Here is a 25,582-nt window from a genome sequence, read left to right as displayed (position 1 = left end):
AATAGGGAAAGAGATCTCATTAGTCCCGGAACTCGGCCAAAGTCCCGTGATCAGTTGGCGAGATGAGAATGAAGTTGACGCAAAATTATTCCTTCTCGTGCTGTTTTTGGCATTAGGGCAAATTGTTGACTCAATGATTGCGTCTGAGTAAATCAAGACGAAAGTACGGTATTCCAAAAAAAATGATAAAGCATTCATTTTTTCCCCCTTTATTTAAAAGCCATGTCCTATCACATTTCAAAATCCGTAAGGGTTCTTCATTTTTATGTTGCACCGTTTGGTGAAGGTGTTAAGCCGCCTTAATTGAAGCCAGTTTCTCCGGGCGCTAATCAGAGGTTGGCTTGTGTGTGTATGCTGCCCGTCACCGATAGGTGAGCACGTGCAAGACATCGGCCGATATGCATAGCCAGTGTACATAGCCGGTATACATAGCCAGTGTACATAGCCGGTGTACGTAGCCGGTGTACGTAGCCGGTGTACGTAGCCGGTGTACGTAGCCGGTGTACGTAGCCGGTGTACACAGCCGGTGTACACAGCCGGTGTACACAGCCAGCGTGCGTAGCCAGGGTGCTTAACCGGAGTGCGTAGTGGGTTTATATCGCCGGCGTGTGTAGCCGGTGTATATAGCTGGCATGCTTAGCCGACTTGCATAGCCGGCGTGCTTAGCCGACTTGCATAGCCGGCGTGCGTAGCCGGTGTATATAGCTGGCATGCGTTGCCAGTGTGTATAGCCGGCGTGCTTAGCCGACTTGCATAGCCGGCGTGCTTAGCCGACTTGCATAGCCGGCGTGCGTAGCCGGTGAGGGCCGAGGCTGAGGAGGTATGTGCATGGGCGGTGGGGCGGCTCGGGCGAATGGAGCTTTTAGCCCCCTCCTCAAACCTATTCACCGGCTGGCATTCAAACACAGCCTGCACAGTAAAACCCTCATGCAGCGAGGCAGGGCGAGAGGGTGCAAGTCCACCATTAGCAGAGGACGTGGTAGGCTGACGCAATGGTGAGCCCGTGCAATTAAATTTATTTAGACAATTAATGTACAAAAACGAGAGGGTGAAAGGTCACTCACTATGAGCAAGAGAAGGGGTGGACTGATGCAATCATTGAACAGGTCCTGTTGGCCATATCTGTCTGTCACGTGCTCTGCTTGTGTGGGTCAACCTTGCACTCTTTTGGATTTTTTAAAAATGTTTATTTATAAACTAAGAAAACATTTTGTGTATGTCAAAAAAAATTCCGCCCCACAAATAATATTTTCACCGGCTTCCTCTGTGTCTATCCTAGGGATGAGTTTTGGATGAAAACATTCCAGAGTTTGGATTTGTACGGATCATGTCCGTTTTGTATTCGTGCTCAAAAGTGATGTGGCCCGATGCGGCTTGACACCCACCGCCTTTGGCAGGGAAAGAGTGGAAGTGACGTCATATTAGTAGTGAGGTCACCTCCAACAGTCACATAAATCCGAAACATTTACTGTCAGATCATCCAATATTTCATATATAGGTATAATTTTGTGGATTATCTATGGATTCGTCCATGAAGTTGGTACGCATCCCTGGTCTCTATACACGTGCCCAGTGGTTAGGTGACGTTAGCCAGTGGGTTGCCGTTCTGGTGCACGTTCTTGGGGGGGGGGGGGGCAGTGGAGTGCTCTCACCGCGGGGCAGAACACGAGCGATTAACGTAACGGGGAGGACAACATTTATTTTTGGCAAAGGTTGTGAATTTTGCATGGCAACTTTCCGTAATGATTTGAGATGAAAGGTGTGGATGTTTTACGGTGTGAGAATGTAACCAGCTGGCAGCTACAAACTGTTACCACTGAAATAAATTTCTAAAGTGCCTATTTTGCATAACGGTAGTTTAGCTGTTCAGTTCATAACTAAACATGAAGACATTCTGTAACTTTACAAGAAGCGTGACTATATTGCATCTTAAAATTTAAGCTACCACTTTATGCCATCTGATGAACAATATCATGCAATTTACAATCGTAGTCTATGCAATGGATTATAATAGCATTGTTATTTTTTATCGACAAGGTAAGTGGTGAAGGGCGATTGTGGTGCAGTGCTTGGCACACTGTTCTAGGAGCTCTGAGACCTACGTTTGATTCCTGGCCACGGATGATAAGAGTGGCGAGTGATGTGAACCGGTCCTGCCCTTTTCCACCAGCTTCAATCACGTGGTGAAGTATGGTCAAACAACCCCCATTACTGAGACGGCGTGGGGAAATTTACATCCAGCAGTCGATTGCCAGCGTTCATTGTCGTGATAAAAATCTTGGAACAATTCTGATCTCAAGTTTCGTTAACGTGCTGTTAGGATAGTTCTACACTCAGAGTCAAACGATGGAAAACACAGTGAAGCTATTGGCCCAGTACAACAGATATTATAAATATCACGATATTATCAATAATCTCCACTCATTTTAGTACATTGTCTACACGTTTGCAAAATTACATTTCCCAATCTAATTTACAAAATAATAAAAAAAGCCTCCTTCAATTTAATGAGCATTTGTGACCAGTATTAACAGCATGGAACATTTTCTGCAACACCTTTTTGCAAAGTGTAATGCTATTTAAAATAAAAATCTGCTCAGAGCGAATATATTTATATTTGAACCAAAAAAGCATTTTGTGAATAATGAGAAATAATACATTTTATAAGCAGGTCTTATCATTTAATGCGAATAACCTGTTGAAAAATCTAAAATAGATATGCGACAACTGACGGGATTGTTATTTAAAGTATACGCCGTTACCTTTTTTTTTAATTCGGAAAAAAAAAAAATCTAAGTTATTTATTTTTTATTTTTATTATTTAATTCACACGTTCAATGCACAAGTACGTTACGGCGTGGCACTAATTACGGCGCGAGCGTGCAATTTATTCGGCGAAGCGGCGGAGAATGCGGGAGCGTTCTTTGACGTTTTTGCATTAAAACGCCGGAGTGATTCATTAACGTGGCTGGGAGGAGCTGCGATGCGCCGGAGGGGAGGCCTGTGTGTGCAGCTCCCACCTTGCCGATGACTTCCTGCCCGCGACGCTTGTAGGGCTGTCTTGCCTGCCTGCCTGCCTGGCACGCACGGTGCCGGAGTGGAACGCGGCCGCCCCAAGTCGTCAGCCAGCTCGAATTGAGTTTTACTTGTATCCTCTGACAACAACAACAATAGCGGCAACGATAGCGGCGACGATAGCGGCGACGAGATCGAAGCGGAAGACACCCGAAGCGAGGCTCCGCATCCTCCTCGGGTTGACCGACCGACGCGCGCGCAACGCTATCGTGGTGCTTACCCCCCCCCCCACAGCCGGGAAAGCGCGGCAGGGCAGGAAAGTGTTCGACGAAAGAAGGAGACAAACAGGAGAAGGCTCGAAAGAAGAGAACATAAAAGGGGAAAAATAGGATGGGGAGATATCGTGGAGGTGGAGGGGGGGCTGGATATGAAGCGACGAAAGGAGACCGGTTCCCCGTCTATGCCACGAGCGATACCTAGGACAGTCCCCAAGCGTTCGGGGGGGGGGGGTGTATTATCTCTCGCATCCGCTTTGACCAGTGTCAAGGCCAGCCATATAAACATTTTCCTGAAGAGAGCGGATGGACACACGCGCACGTGTTGGCTTGCCAGAGAGACGAGCAGCAGGCGCTGAGCGACGCGTGTGAGTCGCCTCGATTTTCTGACTTGGTTCATCCAGTCAGAAAATCACAGGCCCACGAAAGATGGTAGCAGCTTGCGTGGGGAGGGATGGAGTTTGGGGGTTTCATCCACCAGTGGATTGATTATGGATGATGATTACGAAAAATATAAATATTACGCGCGATGAAGCTGTGTGATTGGCTCGTGTGCAGGACCTACTTTGATCATGAACATTGCAGGACCAAGAGAGAGATGCGGACGGCTTGGAGAGGCCTTCGTCCAGCAGTGGATATATCATGGCTGACGATTGTGATGATGGCATGAGAGAAAAAACCCCAACAAGCAACCAACAAGAGTCTATACTCTTAGTTTTTCCGGTAAAGTCACGTAGGAAAAAAAATGAAATAAAAATTAATAAAAATAAAATAATAAAACTCACGACGTTTCGGAGGCAACACAAGTCTCCGTCATCAGGTGGGACCGTCGCAGCCAGATTTGCTGTATCAAGTGAGGCAGGGATTCCAAGATGCATCTTGGAATCACTGCCTCACTTGATATTTTATTTTTATTAATTTCAATTTCATTTTTTTACCTACGTGACTTTACCGAAAAAACTAAGAGTATGAATCCTTGCAGTCACGAAAGCTTCAAATCTAGAACAAGAGTCTAGTGTCTGTAAGATGTTACTTTACAAGCGATGTTCCAAACTCGGACTGCGATTGTCAAGATTGAGTATGGCATTAGGAGTGCGATAAGTGTGAAGTACGGCTGAGCCACACACTGAAGGGTTATTGAGTGTTGGGAGCTCGGGGTTAATTCAACAGTAGTTGATGCCTTGGGAATGAGTGACATCGTGACGACAAACGAGAGTGACATGCGAACTGGTAATGGGAAGGTGTCTGAAAAGATCAGCTCAGTGGGGTGCTAAGATGTGTGTGACATACGCTGTGCGTGTGTTGGAGTGAGAGAATGCGTGTCTGTGTACAATTGAGAGTCGGGGGGTGTGTGTGTGCGCGCGACAGAGTGAGGAGTGGTAGTGCAACCGGTAGCTCGCTGCGCTACAAACCCGGCGACCCAAGTTCGATTCCCGCTCACGGCCACCACCAGTGACAATTATCTGAACTGGTCCTGGGCCCTCGCCTAGGTCGGCTCGATCTCAAACGAGTACCTGATGCGGTGTGTAAACATAACCAAGAGGAAGACAAAGGCGGCCAGGCGTGGCGCTAATCACTCAACCCCTTGTGTACTATGCTGGCCTTCATAGGTGCTCACGAACAGCGCAGTCTGTTTAGGATATAAGGGGGGATCGTTGCCTTTGTCTTGTGTGTAAGAGTATAAGAGAGTGTGATTGAGCATGCGTCTTGAGCGTGCTTGTGTGTGTGTGTAAGTTGGTGTGTGTGGGTCTGCTCGTGGGTGTAAGCGAACGTGTGTGTGTGTGTGCGCGCGTGTGCAAGTTCACGGTGTCTGCAAACCCCGAACTCTTCTCATTTATTATAAACGTGTGGAAGGCACTCCATCTGCCTATTTAACACATATTTATAGTGGAGCTCGCAGTTTAGTTTGCTAAATAAATTAACACGGGGAGAGAAAAAAACCCGAGGCAATTGAATGACTCGTGCAGCACATCTCTCACCTTGGGACTCTTTTTTTTTTAGAGCGAATTTTCCGATGCCAATTTTTTTCGGTGGCATGTGAGACAGACGGGAGGAGGGGCTTGCGATCGGACTGCTGGAAGGCGTTACTCACGGAGCCCCCCCCCCCCGCCCCCCCCCCGTGGAGTTCGCACGAGATGATAACTCACTGGCTCTGTAACCCCTCATAGCCGCTTGCGACGTCCGCTTAATAACAATACTTTAATTTTATGACGTAATAAAATAATTATTATGTTTTATTTGTATTATTTTATCATCTCCCTTCTGCGTGACTTTACCGAAAGAACCAAGACGATGAATCCCTGCAGTCACGAAAGCTTTAAATCGAAATTTTATTTTATACTTGTATAAATTTGCCACGTTCCGACCAAACAACCTCCCCTCGATGTCAGTGTCAGATCCACGCAGGAGCTAGCGTTGTTTTTTTTTCTGGCAAGATTCAAGGCAGGGATGAGCCTGTGCTTTAGGGCTTTGCTTTTGGTGTCACAGTTAATAATACTTTCATTTTATATAGCGTCATTCATGCTAACAGCATCCCACAACGCTGCACGTTAATTATGTACAAGGACCAAATCTCGCATACGCGGATGGCTATGTATGGCGCGAAAGAAGCCCAGACAAAGATCCCCCGTATAGCCTTAACAGACTGTAGGGGCAAGTGCCTGTTAGCGAGCACCTATGAAGGCCGGAACGGTACACGAGGGGGTGGGTGGCCAGCACCACGCCCGACCGCCTTTGTCTCCCTAGCGGCGATGTTTACACACCGCACCAGGTACTCATTTGAGGCTGAGTCGACCTAGGGGAGGCCCAGGACCGGTACAGATAATTGTCGCTGGTGTTTGCCGTGAGCGGGAATCGAACCCGGGTCGCCAGGTTCGTAGTGCAGCGCGTTAACCCGCTACAATACCGCTCCCTACCATGAATGAATAAACTAATTAAGAAATGGCACCAAAAACAAAAAGCACAGACAACTACAAAAATATATCACAATCAAAGAAACAAGTCCACGAGGTCGCATCCCAGACCACAGGCGTCGTGCTACCATCCAGTCTGGATCCGATTCTCGACGAATCGTCGTGAATCGGGAGTGCCGTACTAGGGAGTGAAAGGAAGCGTTAAGATTTTGGGCATTGCTAAAGCAGCAATTGCTACAGCAGTTTTGGTGAATAACGCGATGGCTCAGAATTCTACCTGGCTCGGAGATGTTTCAAAACTGATTGCACGATGCGCACCTACATGCCATCTGCTTTCCCACCGAATACGACATGCCGGGGTATTTATTTGCGTATACGCGGCTTACAAACAAACATATTGACGTACTGTGTGTGTGTATATATTGAGATGATTTATTTACACATATATAAGCTATATACGTCTGAAAATGTAAAGATTGCAATGATCCTTGCACTGTCTGTCAGTGAATAATAAGTACCAGCACAGGCAATGCACTTTGCCCTAAAATATGATGAAACAAGTACATTTGGGAAATTATTTCCATGTGTGCTTTTAATTGGATGCATAATTCACAAGCAAATGAAACTTGGTGTCATTTGGAACTGAAATGATTGTGTATTATATTTAATAATAATTTAATAACAACAAATTTACAACCCTTTTGTCAATGCACTGCTGGATGAAAGCCTCCCTAGGCTGCGTTAGTCGCGGGGGTTGTTTGACCGTACTTTACCACGTTTGTCAGTGTGTGGGTTGGCGATGGGGAGGCCCAGGAAACGGTTCGGATTTCACATTGGCACAGATGCTAACTGTTGACTGGGAATCCAACTGAGGTTTGCCGGTGTTCGAAGTGTGGTGCCCTAGCCACTGTGCCACTGCTCCACCCAAATAACTGTTTAAGTAAAATATACTCTATTTAAATATTTGGTTTAAATATTTCTAGATTTATTCTTGAGTTTAGGAATGGCTTTGACGACACTCTGTATTTTTTTTTTATACATAGCCTAGTTCATAAAGCCTGTCTTCTCCAGGCAACAGTTTTCAATAAATGTAATAATCAACCTGATATGATTTTTTACAAAAAAATTATATGATCTGACAAACAACTACTCCATTATTGTGTATTTTTCCACACGAAAAAGACATTGTATTGTTTTATTTAAAGACATACCCATCGGAAACCGCTCAATGGAAAGATTCTGTTCTTTATGAGAACTAACAAAAATATATTAACTTAATACTCTACGATGGGAAGCTCCTATCTTTTACTGTTTTCGAATTATTCAGATTTGAACATCATAAATGCGTATTTTTTGTTCAAAACCACTTTAATCCGAAATATCTCCAAAACAATAATGATAGAACCAATGGGTCTCGCTTACATTTTATTTTCTGTTTAATGCTGTCAAACGAAACAAGCTGACATCTTATATTTGAATGGTTTCTGAATGACGTGCGCAAACATTTTCATGGGGCACTTAAAATCGAGATTTGGTGGCCTTCAAATAAAAAATCTCGGATTTTCACGTTGCTCCACTTGTTTGTGTCCTAAAAGCTACCCATGTACCTAATGTCAGCTTTCTACCTTGTCGGGAAGTACCCTGGAGGTTTTTGAGACATACATACATACAGATTACGGTCTGTATTTATAAAGATAATGAGAAAATGTGGCAATTGGAATTATGAAAGGTGGTGAATCATCCGTTAGCATTGTTTTAACAAGTGAGCTCCCAATTGAGATTTTAAGTGTTTTTTTAAGGCAGACCTGGGCTAAATTAAAATACATGCATGTCAAGTAGCCGCATCATATTTAAATAACCTTGCAAAACTCGTTCGTATTTGCCGATTCATGTTTCAGTCCGTAAAACGAAATTGTATTGCTATGTTAAGATGCTCAAACGCAGCCCAGATACGAAATATCATTCCGTGTTACCGGGGGCATCGTACTTTGAAGATATTTTTGTAAAATGTATTTTTGCCAAAGGACACGAGTCGTCACTTGAAAATGGCATCCTGGGCATTGGCGCTAAGTGGCAATGCCACCAACATTAAAATGTGGAACAAACTCGCTCGCCAAGGTTGTTGTTGGGGGGGTACAGCAGGAGGGGGGTGGGCAAAGGAGATTGCGCGAGCCTTCCACGGAGCAAAAGTAACGAGAACGCGAGAGGGGATGTGGAGCACGTGTCGGAGGTGAGAGATAGCGCCCGGGCGAGGGAGACGCAGCGTGGGAGTGGGAGAGAGAATGAGTGAGAGAGAGAGAGAGAGCGGAAGAGCGCCAGAGAAATATCACGAGGCGGGAGGGTGCGACGGAGGAGGTATATAATAATAATAATAGGAGGAAAGGGGGAGTGAGATTGGCACGGCACCTAGCACCCCGGTGTAGAGCAGTAATTAGAGTCGGCAGGGTGGCGGCAGGGCAGACGGTGTGTAAACCTATCTGCGCTGCGAGGGTGGGGGGGGGAGGGTTTTAACGAAGCGCAGCCGAGCCCTGCTCGTGGGGAGTAATTGTGCGTGTGTGCGCGCGCGTGCGGGCCGGGGCGTGCTAGCAAGCAGCGGGGGTGTCTGCTCCTGACCTTTGCAGCGAAGAAAATTAATTCTCCCGTTTTTCCCCCTTCTGTCCGGCACAGCTTGCCGGGCCTCGTTTCTTCAAATGCGCGTTGGTGCTAAATGCACACTTTTTCACACTCCTCGCTCTCGCGCGTACACAGAGCGTCCGCGCACATATTGAACGTTGCTCCGGGCGCACAATGCGTCCGGAAGCGTCGCGCCCTCTGAATGCTTTTGAAAATTTGGATGCTTCATCCTTCCAATTTACTTTTGGACAATGCGCCGACCCGTGGCTTTCATTTTTGGGCGTATAAGTGGTGGGGGGGGGGGTCCGTGCGCTGTTTGCCCCCACTGATCCAAACCGCGTGCGCGATGATTTGCCAAAGCGTGGCATTTGCGCGGCCAAATGCGGCAAAGGCGGTGAAAGGTGGAGGCCTGCGGTCGGTGTACAAAGGCGCCGAGACGTCGGTGCCTTTTGGTCGCTTGATTTCAACCGGTGGCTCACTCGGCGATCGTTTACGCTTGTCTGCCGCGCAAGTTGATACGGATATTTCTATATGTTCCAGCCCACTACGTTTAGGGTTTTTGAGGGGGAAACAAAATGAGGAAGAGAGGCAGGGGAGGGGGGCGGAAGTATTATAGGGCTTCATCTGATCTAACGACAGCAGCGAGCTCGGCCGGTTTGAATCCAAGGATATCTGTGAATCTACCGGACATCTATATTCTTGGTTCTTTCGGTAAAGCCACGTGGAAGAGAATAATAAAATAATATAATATAGAACAATAAAAATTCTCACGACGTTTCGACTGCAACACAAGCAATCATCATCAGGTGTGAAATCCACAGCAAAAATATTTTAAAAGTGGCGGTTTTTCCTAACGTCGTGAGCATTTTTATTGTTTTATATTTATATTATTGTATTATTTCCCTTCTACGTGACTTTACCGAAAGAACCAAAATATGAATACCGGACATCTGTGATGAAGAACTTCATGGCTCATCGGATTTCTCCAGGATAAAGAATTCTGATTCGGTTTTTGGAGGGACCCGGTGGTACGAGTTGGTGACCAGGTTTTGGCGTGGCCATGCGGGCTCGTCCTGTGGACGTTGTTCTTTGTCTAGAGCTCGATGCGGGAAGTATTGGGAGTTTGGCTGGTGAGGACGCAGGGTCGGGTGTCGGCATGACTGCTTCTAGCGCTCATCTCGCCGCTGCCGCCGCTTGCCGTCACCGAGAACGGTGACAGCGGTGGGGCACGCGAACGCCAAATCTGGCTCTCGGCAAGTTGTCGCCCTGTGTCATGGCACCAAGCGGCTGAACTTTGCTGTGTGAAGTTTTCTAAGTGTTTGTAAAGCTGACCTGTTGACTAAATGATGCCTTCTCCTCCCTTACTTCCATTGCCTCTGACAATGCCATTGCACGGCGCTCCCCGCTGCTATGGCACCCGCTTTGTGCACGCAAGTAAAAAACCATTACAGTAAATAAGTTTTAACTGCTGAAAATCTCTTATCAAAGTGAGATGGGAACTGACAAGAAGAAAGTTAATTGCTCGACTGTGCCGCTTTTGGCATTTTACTCATTACAAGGACATTTTAAAAATGTAATTGAAATGTCACTTTGGTTAACCATCATGCTCTGCCAGTTTGGGGCCTTGTTTTACTAAGAGTACCGTAATCATTTGCCTCTGGACTCAACTTTTCCATCAAATTATCCACCCTCCTCCCTTCCCGAAAAAAATATATATCATTCTCTTCTGTAACCACAACAAGAAGAACAGCTGTGTTAATTCTAGAACCAAGAAAAAAAGAAATGAAATTAAAACGGAAAGCCCCGTTTGTTTGTTAAATTCGAACCGTTGCCAGGCTTGGTCGCACTATATTCAGTTTTTTAGCCGAGTTTTAATTGAAGGCAGAGTTTGCACGCTCGCGTGCAGCGCGGAATCCCAGACGCGAGAGAGCAGACAGAGTGGGTACGCGCGTGGCTGGGTGACGGTGAACGCGGGAGACGCGACGCGTGCAACTTCGCTGGCAGCGTCGCGCAAATGTCACTTTCCGAACCTCGCTCGCTCGCTCGCTCACTCACTCGCTCGCGTGAAGAGGCGTCAGAAGTGTTTCTCTGAGATCCGCTTCCGCGGGATGTTCTCTAGCACGGGAGGTGACCACTGCTCCACCGAGAGGTCCGAATAGCAATCTTTGTCACTTTCATATGACTGCAAAAGCAAAATCGGATTAAAACTCCACCTCGCCAATGAAACAAAAGGAACTTGTCATGCGGGTGGTAATTGTTGCTGCTGTCTTCGGCAAATAAACTATGCGAATTTTAAATACATCACAGCACTTTGTCAATCCACTGCTGGATGAGATCCTCCCCCTACGCCGCAGCAGTTGTGGTGGTTGTTTTGGACCGTCATATTCCGCGTTGGTTCAACCAAATTGATGACGGGGGGGGGGGCAAGTATAAGCTCGGATATCACTTGCCACTGATGTTAGCCGTGGCTGGGAATTGAACTCGAGAAGGTGGGCTCGCTCATAGCGCAAATATCTCTAACCGCTGCGCCATCATTTCCTCCCGCTGATAGTAACGGTAATAATAACAATACAAATGCTTAGGTTTTTTCGGTAAAGTCACGTAGGTAATAAATTAAATTAATAAAAGTAAAATAAAACAAATTAAAAAATTCACGACGTTTCGGAAGCAACACAAGCCTCCGTCTTCAGGTGGACGGAGGCTTGTGTTGCTTCCGAAACGTCGTGAATTTTATTTATTTATTTTATTTTACTTATATTAATTTACATTTTTTACCTACGTGACTTTACCGACAAAACCTAAGAGTATGAATCCTTTCAGTCACGAAAGCTTCAAATCTGGAAATAACAATACAAATTGTTCACTCAGGAAATCTGCAACGTAGGGCCATCTGCTCAAGTGATATTAACCAGAAGAGACTCGAGTCGAAGTATCGTTTAATGGATTAAATACATCCCACTCCTTACTCTACATAGTTTCATGATTGCAATGAACCAGGTGGGGGTGGGGGGGGAGGTGGTGGACCGGAGGCGCTTTCTCCGTCTTTCGAACGCAGGGCTGGAAGTCGTCACCATTAATCGCACGCGGTCATTAATGCCAATCATTTGTAATAATAGCTTTCAAGTCTGCTTACCCGTCAATAAATAAAGGGCGAATAACCGGATAATTTAAAATAATAACGGGGTTTTCTTTTACTCTCGTCGGGAGTGGAGAGGAAGTTATTGACATTTTAGCTGTCTGGCCTGAAGATTGCCGGTGGACTGAAGAAGGGCGGTCAGCTGGAATGTCTAAATCTTTCTTTAATTTTACTCGGAGCAAAACAAAGCAGTGTTGTTATTTCAATGTAACCTGCTATTGTATGAGCTGTCACTGAAGTGGTAACGTTTTCCGAATATGTGAAAAGTGTCTCTGCTCTACCCCCCCCCCTCCATTCTCTTCCTCATCATGATAAGGACAATGCCCCTTTACACAGAACACCCACCGCCGAGTCACAAGACCATTTTTCTGCAGGTCCCTGCAGTATAATGTTTTACCAGTACCATGAACGATCCTTCAGCACGTGTCCGGAGAAATGCCACACAAAACGAGTGGTTGCACGTAATGCTCCTCCACGGATTGATTCAGGAATCCACACTTACACTGCCATCTCCTGCTCACATCAGCCCAAGTCTACCAGCACCTGGTTTTCCCTGTCAGTCTCCCATCCAGGTACAACCCGGCCTCAAGCTTCTAAAGGTCACGTAACTCATCGACTATTCTGTCCTTTTTGCTCTCCCTTGCTGCCTTTAGAACTCCCATCATCTCTTTTACCCGAGTTCCCCTAACCTCACACAGTTAAAGAACGACGTCGGTTCTTATCTGCACTGCACATCATCGGCACACTGAGTCCCCTGGCCGCTTGCACACTTGGCCTTTGGGCCTGTGATTTTTTTGTTTTGGTGCCATTTCTAAAAAAAAAAATCAAATTTTTTAAACTTTAATTGGTAGTACAGTTTCCATTGGCTTGGTATATAGGTGTGTGTATGTTGGGCTTCTTTCGCGTCGTACCTCCCCAACCGCGTATATGGGATTTGGTCCTCATAAATAATGTACAGCATTGTGGGATGCTGTTGGCATGAATGACGCTATATAAAATGAAAGTATAATTCTTATTAACCGTGACACAAAGAGCAAAACCCTAAAGCACAGGCTCGTCCCTGCCTTGAATCTTGCCAGAAAAACAACGAACGCTGGCTCCTGTGTGGATCTGACACTGACGTCGAGGGGAGGTTGTTAGGTGGAATGTGGCAAATTTGTGTTGGCGGTGGGTGGCGGGGGATGACGGTGGTGGTGGGGGGGGAGGCGTTGGGTGGGTTGGCAGTGCCCCCCCAGTGCCCCCCCCCCACCCCACCCCACATGTTTGTGGTTAAACGGGGGGCAGGCGAAGGGCAGCCCACGTGTGCGGCGTTAACACCGCTCACGCCCTCTTCGGCTCTCGCGCCGCCACTGCCGCAGGCCTCCTGATTAGCCCACACAGCTGAGCACCGCTCGCTCACCCGCCCGCCCAGCACCTCCCCCCCACTAAGCCAATTTTTGGCAGAGTAAAAAAAAAAAAATTTACACCCAAGCCCGGCGCTATTTATTGGCTTCGAATGGCGCGAGCGTAAGCCCCCCGCCGTGTCCGGTCGCCGACGGGGGCTCCTCGCGGGGGGGGGGCTCCTCGCGGGGGCGGCTTGCTGCTCCAGCAGAAATGTGCCACAGCAGATCCCACTCCGTGCCGCCGGGCTACGACCGAGAGTGTTTTTTTTTTTTAGCAGCCCCCGGTGTTATCTTAAGATCTGAATTTTTGGTGGATGACCCAAGATCAACATGAGCTCAACCTTTGACGGGTGGCACATGACAGCCATTATGGAGAATTCCGTGGAATAACATTGTAGGGTTATTGGATACAAATTGCCCATTTACGTGTGTCATTGGAGCCCTGTTTCGCAGGTAGGTAAGAAGGACCGCGTTTAACTTTGTGAATGTGCGTGATGACGATACAGTCTCTTAGCCGCACGGGCTTCAAATAATCCTTTAAATGGAGACACTTGTGGGAATTGCCTGACGTGTGTAGGAGTGCGTGAGATTGCGTAGCGTGCTCGCGCCTCGTGTGCTGGTTATCGCACGGCACCTGGTGACGCGAGATCAATTCCTATTCATGGCCAACTTCAATGGCAATTACCAGAACTCTGTTCTAGGCATCCCCTAGGTCGACTCAGCCTTAAATGAGTACCTGGTGCGGTGTGTAAATATCAGCACTGAGGCAGTCAAAGATAACCGGGGGTGTGTGTTTGTTAGTCCGTGCCATGTGCGCCGTGCCGGCCTTCATAGGTGCTCGCTAACAGCACTTGCCCCGGACATTCTGTTGAAGGCTATGTGGCCGCCGGGGGGGGTGGGGGGGGATCTTTGTCTTTGGGGTGGCACAGTGGTCCAGCGAACTGCGCTACGAACCCAGCGACCTGAATCGAACGCCGCCCATAGCTGGCGTCGGTGGCGAGCGATTTCCGAACTGCTTGCGTCGCCGCGATTCTTCAACCCGTGCTTGCCCGGGTGTTGGCGACGGAGGGCCCAGACACAACCCCCATGATGATGAGCCCAGCGTCGGGAGGCCTTCATCCGGCAAGTTGATTTTACAGGGGGCTGTACATTATAATGGTAATAATTATATATGTTGAAATGTACGTACGGTGTAAGTGCACAGAATTATATTTTTTTCTCTCCCATTACGAGAGGAAAAAAAAACACTTTCAAAAGAAGCGGTAAAGTCTGAGTAAAAATCTGCAATTAACATTTTCAATAACGTCACCTAATCCAATTTTAAATATACACATCGGGTATATTATATATTTATTTCTGTTGTCTTTTTAATGATCACCCAGAATCTTACTTCGTCTAATTTGGGGCGGATAATTTAACGCGCCGTTTTTGCTGTTTTCGCCGACATTTCTTCTTACAATGGTCCGTTTAAAACCCGACAGATTTAGCAGCGCAAACCCAGGTTATTTTTTTGCGCGAAAATATTTATCTTGTTTGTAAAAAGGAGTGGGGCACCATTGGAAACGTGAACGAGCGAGTGATGTTTCTCCTTTTGTGACGAAAAAAGAAATCGCTGAACCTTGCCGTGCACCACATTTTTGTTTTTTTGACATCTGTCATCTAATTCCAATTTGCTATTCGTTCACAAACGTTTTAATGAGCTTTATCTCGAAAGTTTTATTTTAATTATAGCTTTCTGAAATTAAACCCTAAATTGGGGCGCAATAAGCATTCTAATACCATATGTCAATTGCGGCGCGTTTGCAAATCACAATTTTCGGAAGACAGAAAAAGAATTGCTCTAAAACACAGGCGATAAATCATACGGCGAAGCATATTTCCGAATAATTGGATATCCGCACGATCGTATTTTCCCAGGAAACTTAACACATGTGGGTAAGCGTGGTCTCACATAGCCCAGTTACTTTGCCAACACCCCACCAATCCTTTCTTTCAAGGCCTCCATCCACCTACGCACCTTGTAAATGTCGGTTCGACTGCTAAGGTGGATTCATCCCTTCCTTGAATGCATTCACATTTTCCCATCCGCAAGGTTTCTCGTCACGTCTTGAAAGTGCCACAGTTGGTGCTTTCAACGCACGCGGTCGAAAACGTACGCAGGCCAAAGGCGGCATAGCTTTTGTTAAAGAATATTAAGTGGACTTGGGACAGCACACGTCAGGGCTAGGAGGGATTAGTGGCCCAGTGCTCGACAAATAAAAACGGAGTGGTGGCCAAAGGATGGGGAATGCATTCGAGACGTCGACCGTTAAAGACGTCATTTATGAAAAGTAGGTTGCCTTGGGCAGGACGCGTCGCTGGGCAAGAATAGGAACTGAGTGTCAGCCAAAGGAAGGAGCACACACGAGAGAGACAGAATGGCCACCAAGGAGGTGGTAGCGACTGAAATGGGGCCCCGTCTGCGGGCGCAAGGAGTTTTTTTTATTGTATCATTGCACTGCAGGGCCGCGAGAGATCGCAAAGGCCTTGGAGAGGCCTTGATCCAGCAGTGGATCGCTCCTGGCTGACGATGGCGATGATGAGAACGTGTCTGGCCACCGCCACGTGCGGCCTATTGGGTTTACTCACAGGTGCTGGGCTCTGCGTGCTCCCACATGGCACTTAATAATGACCTGTGACCCCCACTGCCCCCGCCCCCCAAAGGAGGGGTGAACTGATTTACACCCCCCACCCACCACTCCCCGTCCTCCCCTCCCCCCAATTCACCCCCCCTCCACCGAAACCCCCCACTCTTATGACGCAATGCATGCTCACAATTAAATTCAAGAACATTGTTGTTTCGTGAACCATGTGGTGAATGGCAGAGCCTCTTTTGGCTGTAATGGTTTACAACTCTTAATCCACTCTTAAACCACTCTTAAACCACTCTTAATCAACTACTGAATGAAGGCCTGCCCCGTGCTATGTCGTCCGTGGAAGTTGTTTGACCATACTTCGTCACGCTGGTCAATGCGGGTTGGTGGAGGGAGCAGAAGGTGCTTCGAGACCAGTTTGGATATCATTTTGCCACTGATGTTAGCTGTGGCCCGGAACTAAATGTATTGTTTACAGTGCAACGTGTGAACCACGATACGAATAAAAAAAACAACAGATTTGTACACGTGTGAGTTGAAGCATGTAGGATCAATATTAATTGACGGATCAATATTTCTCCATGAATCGGTGAATCGGAGCATTGTTGCACGCCCCACGGTAAAGCATGGCAAGAGTCACGTTCACTCTCGCCACAAGGTGGATGGTACTTGGGTTCAACAAAAACTTTTCTCTCTCTCACTCTCTCAGTCACATTGCTTATCGTCATCAGCAGCAGCAGCAGCCATGACCAAGCCACTGCTGGATAAAGGCCTCCCGAAACCTGACGTGCAGGCAATGGGTCCTGTAACTCATAAATCGTCGTCCCATGTGATGGTTTTATTATTTGAGGTGTGTAGACATTGTGCATTGTCAATGCAGTAACAACTGGTGATGTTGTGTGTGCCATGGGTGTTGTTTACAACTGGAGAATCGTGTCCTCTCATCAACAGGTTGTTGGCCTCCTACTCCCCAATCAGACGCTCGCCACCACGGTCTTTTGGCAGGTATGTTTGCTTTCTCCAAAACATTTAGTTCCAAACATTGTTTTCACGAAAATTCACTTACAGCATTACTCGCCATTATTTCTAATTCCCTTTGTGAAAAAAAAAAAAAAAAATTTGTTCAGAAAAGAATGTAGTCGTTTTGTTTTTGTTACATTTTGTGACCGGTCCACTGTTCCTATAACGTGCTAAGTGCCTACCGATACTGGCTGCGTGTATCGCCACCTCTGTGGCCATGATTGCAACTCAGATCCTGTTCTGTACGACATCTCGACCGTCGTCGCAGGACGCCCAATGAAACAGGCGCTAGCAGCAGCTCATTGGGCCGTTCCTACTGAAATAATTAAAACGTTCCACCAAAAAAATAGCGAGAGGAGTCTTTGCTGGCGACGCAGTCCTGTTCGGGTTCATCTTTACATGTACGTTTAGCGCTGGATTATCCGTGGCCGTCGGATTTGGCTGCGCTCGCTCAAATATGAGCACATCGGTTCATGGCAGGCGCACGCCGCTTCTATTGCTGTCGGCTCCTGACTTGTCGAGGGTCAGCGGCTGAGTGCGGTAACCGCAGCTCCGCGCAGGCCGCCGCGACGTTTCGTTCCACCGCTCGTGTAACGGAGCCCGTGTCATCGCGACGCGATCCACCCCCCCCCACCCCTGTTGCCGTCCTTTGCAGTGGCTGAACCAAAGTCACAACGCGTGCGTGAACTACGCCAACCGCAACGCCAGCAAGGTGAGGATCCTGTGTGCGGCGACGTTAGTATACATACATGCATGTTACATGCATGCATACATACGTTAAAAACAAATGGGCGAATTAATGTAAAGGTCGTGCATCGTAATGGGAAAGAGAGGCGAATTCTAACCCCTAATCCTGACCAACTAGTCGGCCATTCTCACGCGTTAATTCTTCGCACCGACTCAAACGTTACCCGTACCGCATCTCCGGCGCGTTAAATATTCCCCCTTCTCACTTGTTGTTCGCCTTTCAGTGCCGTTGCTCATAGCGCACATCGTAGACTTACAACGCTTGGAAATACATTTTCCAAATGCTTTGCGAGTGATCAGACGCAGTAAGAAGGCCGGCCAACCCCCCCCCGGAAGCGAATCCGCGGAACAAAGATCCCTATTTAGAGAAAACACGCCAGCCTCGTACAAACCCGACCGTTAACAATTAGTCAACAGGCAGCAGTGGAAGGTCGCAACGTTACGTTTTAATAGGACTAGCGAGATGTTGGGGAGGGGTTGGATGGGTGTGGGTCAATGGAGAGGCATGGTGGGAGGAGAGGGGAGGGATGGAGGGGAGGTAGGGGAGGGAGGGGAGGGGGGTGCCCCTTCGTGGTGCGTGATGCACACGCTCTCATTACGACGGCGAGCACTCGATCGCGGGTCGCGTGATTTCGGCGGCCGTGAGCAGCACGCCCGAGTCCCCCCCCCCGCTCGCTTCTTGCAAAGCGGGGGGGGGGGGGGGTACGCGTGCGCCGCACTTCAAAACACGTCGATGTTTCCGAGTAGCGCCGCCAATTAAAGTGGCAAACCGACGCTCGAGCTCAAATTGTTTTCGCCCTAATTGGTTTTTGTGCGCATTGCATCGCGCGAGAACAATAATAAAAACGAGCGACGCTCGCACGCAAACGGCGAAGTAGCGCTTTGTCCCCTTGCTCACTCCGCTCGCTCGCTCGCTGTCTCGCTCTTTCTTCTCGGGCTCCCAGGTTCAGGTGACTAATCCCGGCCCTAAAGCCTCGCTTCGCTGGCCAACAAACAACAACAGCGCCCAGTGTTCTTTACCGGAGGGCCATCGTTGCTTCTCTTTCCGGCCGCGGCGCACGAACTCTCCGTGTCAGGACCTCGCGGCAGATGATACGAGGGATGGCGATGCCCCCCCCCTGCCTCCGGGATATCCATTACCTCCCTTGGCCGGCCTCGGGAGACATCAAAGTCGGGTCCATGAAAGCTGTCGGCGGTGCCAAGCCCACCTGACTGCCCTCCTATCCCCTGCCGCGTCCAAACAGCACCCACATGTCCACCCGATAGGGTCACTGGCCGCTACCTAAGAATTAACCAGCCATTAACCACCCTCCCCCTGACATCGATTCGACTAATCGTTACGATTCGGGCCTGTTATTCGATTGAACAGTGTTTTTGTATTATTCTTGCCTTGAATTGTATACTTTTATTCTGCTCCATTGGCCTAAGAGTTACATCAGCATGTCATACGCTTACACTTAAAGTATCCCTTCTTATTTTAAGTTTTGAATGGCGTTTTTTTTGTTCTGCGTTTTATTACGCGCTTGCCGCATTCCTTTGTTTTTTTACACCGGCCGCCCCTCGGTGATATCGGTGAATTTGCAGTCATCGCAAGTAATTCGAGCCCTGCAGAGCACAATTTAGCGGACGCATCACGAGCGTAAGGACATTGCCATCACCGTCTCCTCCTGCACCCCCCGCACCCCCCGCACCCCCCACACGCACCCCGCCGTGCGCTGTGAAGAAGACGGCCCAAAGCCCCAAAACGTCGCCCACGTTATTTTTACTTGCCCACTTTTAATGCCGCGTTGTTATCGACGAGCGCGTTGACTTTTTATTGTTGTTGTTGTTGTTTAAGCTGTGGAGGGTTATTATATTAATTGTAACAAAAATAAGAATGTACATCTAGAAATGTTTTTTTTTTATCATCGTATCTAAACTTTCAACTAAACAATTTTAATTTACCAGGTAAGGCCCACTGCGCTATATAGCTGTTTTTCAACTAAGCGGCTTATCACGTGGAAATTGATTGCAGTCAAACACTATAAATGCATTTTTCGATTTAAAGCTTTCGTGACTGCAGGGATTCATCTTCTTGGTTCTTTCGGTAAAGTCACGTAGAAGGGAAATAATAAAGTATTTGTATTTTATCATGTTTTATTTGTATTATTTTATTATTTCCCTTCTACGTGACTTTACCGAAAGAACCAAGAATACTATAAATGCATGTTTACAAATGTAGAGGGGAAAATCTGAGGACGCGGAGAAAAATCCACGCGGCCACGGGGAGAAAATGCAAACTCCAAATGTACAGGCGTCTGGTTCGAGATTGAACCCACCCACGACTTCCTGCATACCAGCCAAGGGAGTTAACATCTCTCCACAACGGCACCCCATGAGCCTCATTTGTATCTTTAGGCCTCATCCAGCAGCGGATTTGTCAAAGGGCTGTGACTGTTTAATTTGTTATTGTGTAAATGTATCGAGCATTCTGGGAAATGCTCTGCTCGCTAACATGAGCGTAATAGTGGAGGACTGAAGCATCGTGCCCTCTGCTAATATTACCGCACCGTTCACAAACATCTCGTTTAATTCAACGGCAGCAACGACAAACGTCGTTATTGTTTTTGGGCGTTGGTGAAAATACGTTGGTTAATGTTCCGTCGCGGAGTTACATTCGGTTAAATCGCACGGATCTTGTCGCTTCGATACTGTACTTGTAATTACTGCGATGTTGAAGCACTTTAGCGCGCTCGCGCGTGCGAATTCGATCGCAAGTCAAAACGTTGTTTTCTCCATTTCTCGCCTGTGACCTCGACGTTTCTGCGCCTTTTGCCCACCACAGCCAACGCCGACCGCGCGCTTCGTGCAGGGATACCTGGGAGCAGTGGGCAGCGCGGTGGTGCTCGCGGTGAGTGTTCCGTCACCACAGGCCACCCTCGCAGCCAGGGTCACACTCTCTCTTGAGTGTCACGTTCAACCGCAGTCGCTCTCACCGTTAAACTACAGCCTCTTGTCACAACCACAGCCATTGTCGGATTCAAAAACACAAATATAAATATCCCCTGTATAGCCTTAACAGATGGTTGGGGCAAGTGCTGATTGCGAGCACGTATTGAAGCGCGGCACGGCACACGAGGGCGTAGCTGGACGGCGCCATGCCCGGCCGCCTTTGTCTCCCCAGTGGTGAGGGTTTACACTTTGCGCCAGGTACTCACTTGATGCTAAGTCGGCCTAGGGGAGGCCCAGAACTGGTTCAGATAATTGTCACTGGTGTTGGCTGTGAGCAGGAATTAAACTCGGGTCACCAGGTTCATGGCGCAGTACGCTAACCACGACACTACTGCTCTGCACTAACACAGCCATCGTCACAGCCATAGCTACTCTTACATTCAGCCACCCTGACCCTAAGCTCTAACGCTTTGAATGATGCATTATACTTTTAAAAAATCAAACGAGAGCCGTTTAATATTTTTCTCAAAAACATATACAGCGTTACATAACACCAGCATTTTCAACAGTAGCATTAATACATCAGCTTAGACAATACAAATTGTCATTCATGTGCTTTACTTATTGAAATATGATGTGTTTTGATTTCTAAAAACGATATTTCCATTCAATATGTGTGTCAAGGATATAGTTGCATATTTTCACGTGTGCATAATAAATCAGTTATCGTCAGCCACGATCAATCTGCTGCTGGATGAAGGCCTCTCTGAGCTGTCGCCATCTCACGCGGCTCCGCAATGCGACATACGTAGTGGACAATGATGCCAAAGGAGAGCGACACTCTTTTAAAATTAGCCAAATAATTTATACATGGCTGATGAACGAGGCACGTGCTTAGTTGGGATAAACTACGATCATCACCCTCGCCGAATACAAATATAAAAAAAAACAAACAAACACGTGAAGTATAATTATCAGCAGCTATTAGGAGCTTCAACTAAAAGTCGTACGCGTATTTGTCACACACAATAATTACAAACCGCTGTCAAACAAAAGTGTTAGAATTGGTTAATGCAGTGGATTAGGAAACGTGTTAGAAAGCCGGTGGAGCTATACAATTTTAAATCTAAATTGAAAGCAAATTTCTTTCGAGCTGCTTTTTGTGTTTAGTTTGTTGCCGCCCCCACCCCCGATTATCACGGTTGGCTACGTACGGTTCGAAATAAGTTCAACATACGTACGTACGTATACACAGGCAGGTTAACGACATCGTTTTGAGCGATAAGGCAGGCCGTGTCGCTCGAAGGGATGATTGCCGATGGGCAAGAGTAACGACTGAGCGGCAGCCGAAGTTGTAACGCAGCAAAGAGAGAGAAACGAAGAGCACGTCCATCAAGGAGACGGAACGATTAAATCAGCTGGCACGTTGGCCATGGGAGGACTGTTTTAGCATTGCAACACCGTTGGGGGATATGCGACGGGTTTTTCTGGGTGGGCCGTTAATCCAGCAGTGGATCGATCATGGCCCGGTGCTCCTTTTTTTATGATGGGCACAGCTGATGGGGGAAGCCTGCCGACTTCATTTGTTCTTCCACTAGCGCCTTTGCTTTGCTGGGGTTGACCCCAATGCCCCCACTCCGCCACTCCTGGGTGTACGGCATTACCTGTAATTTCCTGTGTGTTCCGGCTCGCTAGCCCCAGGCATGTGCACATTATTTATTTACTTACCTAACCCCATCGCGGACCACACGGCCCTACCAGAGTCTGGCAGCATAGCAGCACGTCGCTCGCCGTTGGCCACGTAACGATGTACGCGGCTTATCGATTGAACGTCGATTTTCGTACGCTACCGATGCAGTGCGTTGAAGGAAATGTGCGTGAGAAATGAAAGTGGATTATGGGGAGCAGTAGTGCAGCGGTGAGCGCGTTGCGCTGCGACTTCCGATGACGCGAGTTCGATTCCCACTCACGGCCAACACCCAGTGACTGATTATCTGAACCGGTCCTGGGCCTCCCCTTGGTTGACTCAGCCTCAGATGAGTACCTGGTGCGGTGTGTAAACATCGTCTACTGGGGAGACAAAGGCGACCTGGCTTGGTGCTGGCCACCCCCCCCTCTCCTCGTGTACCGTGCCGGCCTTCATAGGTGCTTACTAACAGCACTTGCCCTAACAGTCTGTTAAGACTATATGGGGGATCTTTGTCTTTGTAAACGTGCGATGGCCTTAATCCAGCAGTGGATTGATAAAGGGCTGTACATTACATCTGATGCGTTCGGCTCCCGGAGCTTACGAGACAGCACAAACAAGGCAAGCAATATCTATGTAACGGGAAATACAAGACCGTTAATACAAAATAAATTACAGACCACGTGAGATGGTAGAAGTCAGACAGAGCGAGGAAAAACAAGTGAGAAAGTACAAACGGTGAACAGGCGCGACAGACAACACATACAAAGATAGTTCGGATAAAATGTATTTAAAAAATATAGAATGAAAGTACCGCGACCCATGAATCGTGACAGATCATCAAGTCGCCGGATCACGACGCACTCGGTCCTCAGCATGAGAATGCCGAAAGGAAATGGAACATTTTGCGCGGTGCCGTCTGTGATAACAGCGCTCCGTCTTGCACCGCTTGCTCTAAGCGCGCGCCACACGCCGCTAATCTCGGCTGGCCCCACGCCTCCCCCCCCGCAGCGCCCGGTCGCCCTTGACATCCGGCGAGGGTGTTGATGCGACGTGTCACGCCGAAGGGTGTCAACATCCAAATCATCTCCAATCTCCGCTAAGCTCCGTGTGTCGGCAGCCCCAGCTGCGTCGTCGAGGAAACGCAGCCGTTATCTTTTTCCACCCGCAGCCGGGAACCGAAATGGCTACGCGCCCCCCAGTTTTTTTTTACTCGCCTCTCGGTGAGTTCACCACGCTTTCAATTCCCACGTCCACGTGGCGGGCAGGAGTCCCCCCCCCCCCCCGCCCGCGCGACCTCCGGGAATCGCACCTGGCGAGCGGAATTTGAAAATCCTCGGTCGCTTTGCCGTGCTTGGCGATGAGCCCCGGGATTTGAGTCGGGGATCTTAACCGGAGCCACGCGGCAGCCGGAAGAGAAAATTAGTTTTCACAAAAGAAAAGGTCGTACTGCGGAGGAAGTTTTTTCGCGGTGGCGCTCCAGTGCATTTCTCGGATTGTGCCCCGCGTCGTTTGGCCCGTTGTCCTCCTCACTTTTTGTGTGTGTTTAGTTGGTTGTCCTTCGCCTCCCACCCCCCCCCCCCATGCACCTCCGAGTAGCACGGTTGGCTACGTACGGTGCAAAAGAAGTTCAACATAGATACACACGTACGTGTCGGACGTTTTCGCTCCATGTGCAGCTGGAGCTCTCCGGCACGCGGAACGAATTGTTGGACGCCGTGCGGAACGACGCGCGTGCAGTACGACACAGACGCGCGATACGACACAGGGGCAGTACGACACACGGACAGCTCGCTTTGCCTTCTCCTAGGTGGCTACCTGGGTGTGGTGCTTAATGCGGGTGTGCGTCTTGCGTTCTGTTTTTCTGTTCGGACCGCGCTAATTTGCCCAACGTGGGGGTTAACGCAGGATCCTACGTAAGCATTAGTGTCGAGGTACAGTCCAAAAATATATATTTTTGTGCTGCCTGCCATCGGCTTTCCTACTGCCTAGCCTTGCAGCCTGTAACAACCTGTACTTCCCAGGCCCAAAGGCTACTTAGCTTCCGAGGTCTGACAAGCATGTGGTGCATTCTGGGTAACCTCGCGATGGAGATGCTGTAAGTAGGCCAGCTACTATTCTGAAAGTAAACACCTGACTTGTGTGTGACACTTGTATAGCCGAGGTTCGATCTCCTTTTAATGAGCTAGCAATCGTGCACATGTCTGGTACGTTTGTGTGTGTGTCTGTGTATGTGTGTGTCTGTGTGTGCGTGTGCCTGGTGTTAACGTTCACGAACCACATTTGTAAAATTACACTACTGCGTGTCTGAGTGTAATTGTCGATGGGTATGTCTGTTTGAGTATGTACTTGTTTTATTGTATGTGTCCGTGTGTGTGTGTCTGTGCTTTTGCAAAATGTGCTGTACTGTAATGATTAAGCTCACTGCGCCGCAAACCCAGCAAACCTGGTTTCAATTTTTAACTATGGCCAACATCAGTGAAAAGCAGTGTTTGAACCTATTCCTGGACCCCCTTCTCGGTCAACTCAGCCTTTCACTAGTACCTGGTGCATTGTGTAAACATCAGCACTGGGAAAACAAAAAGGTGGGCGAGCATGGTGTTAACCACCCGTGTCCCTCCCTTGTGTGCCGTGCCGGCCTTCGTAGGTGCTTTCTTCACAGCACTTGCCCCATTGTTCGTGAAAGGCTACACGGGGTGTATTTGTCTCTGTGCTCTTGGAGTAAAGTGGTTTGATGCTTTCGGGTTGAGTCACTCACTGTTGAGTGCTGTCCCGAGGCAAGGCTAGACGTGTCACAAACGAAACGGGGTCAAACGTGCTGTTTACCCGGCTCATGTTCTTAATCTCGGCCTCTTTGGCAAAGACGACATCTGCCAAGTGACGTTTACTCGTAGCCACGGCCACAGTGGTATCCTGGATGTGGTGGTGTCCCAGGTGTTGGAAATCTTTTCCGGGGCCGCTGGTTGCCCAGAGTCGTTTGTACGTGACCCCACAACCCAAACACTGTGGCCCGGTGTCAAGAGAGTTATACAGATCTGGTCACATGCACACACATACAAAGATCTCCCGTATGGCATAGCCTGGACAGACTGTTGGGGCAAGGGCTGTTAGCGAGCACCTATGAAGACCGGCACGGCACACGAGGGGGTGGGGTGGCCAGCACCACACCCAGCCGCCTTTGTCTCCCCAGTGGCGATGTTTTTACAGTCGACCTAGGAAAGAAACAAGACC

At 48.2% G+C, this 25,582-nt stretch overlaps 1 protein-coding gene across 1 annotated transcript in view; it reads left to right on the top strand.

Moving 5' to 3' along the window:
- Nucleotides 1–25,582, top strand: part of SFXN5 (sideroflexin 5) — a 135,324-nt gene that overhangs the window by 49,984 nt on the left and 59,758 nt on the right. The window contains exons 7-9 of the mRNA XM_061552992.1: nt 16,918–16,971; nt 17,642–17,698; nt 20,558–20,623. Of these exons, the coding sequence (XP_061408976.1) occupies nt 16,918–16,971; nt 17,642–17,698; nt 20,558–20,623 (177 nt within the window). The remainder of the gene's footprint in view (nt 1–16,917; nt 16,972–17,641; nt 17,699–20,557; nt 20,624–25,582) is intronic.

Source organism: Lethenteron reissneri, chromosome 17, assembly GCF_015708825.2.
Source record: "Lethenteron reissneri isolate LAM-NWPU_2019-01 chromosome 17, ASM1570882v1, whole genome shotgun sequence".
Taxonomy (NCBI): domain Eukaryota; kingdom Metazoa; phylum Chordata; class Hyperoartia; order Petromyzontiformes; family Petromyzontidae; genus Lethenteron; species Lethenteron reissneri.
This window is presented reverse-complemented; position numbering and strand designations above follow the sequence as displayed.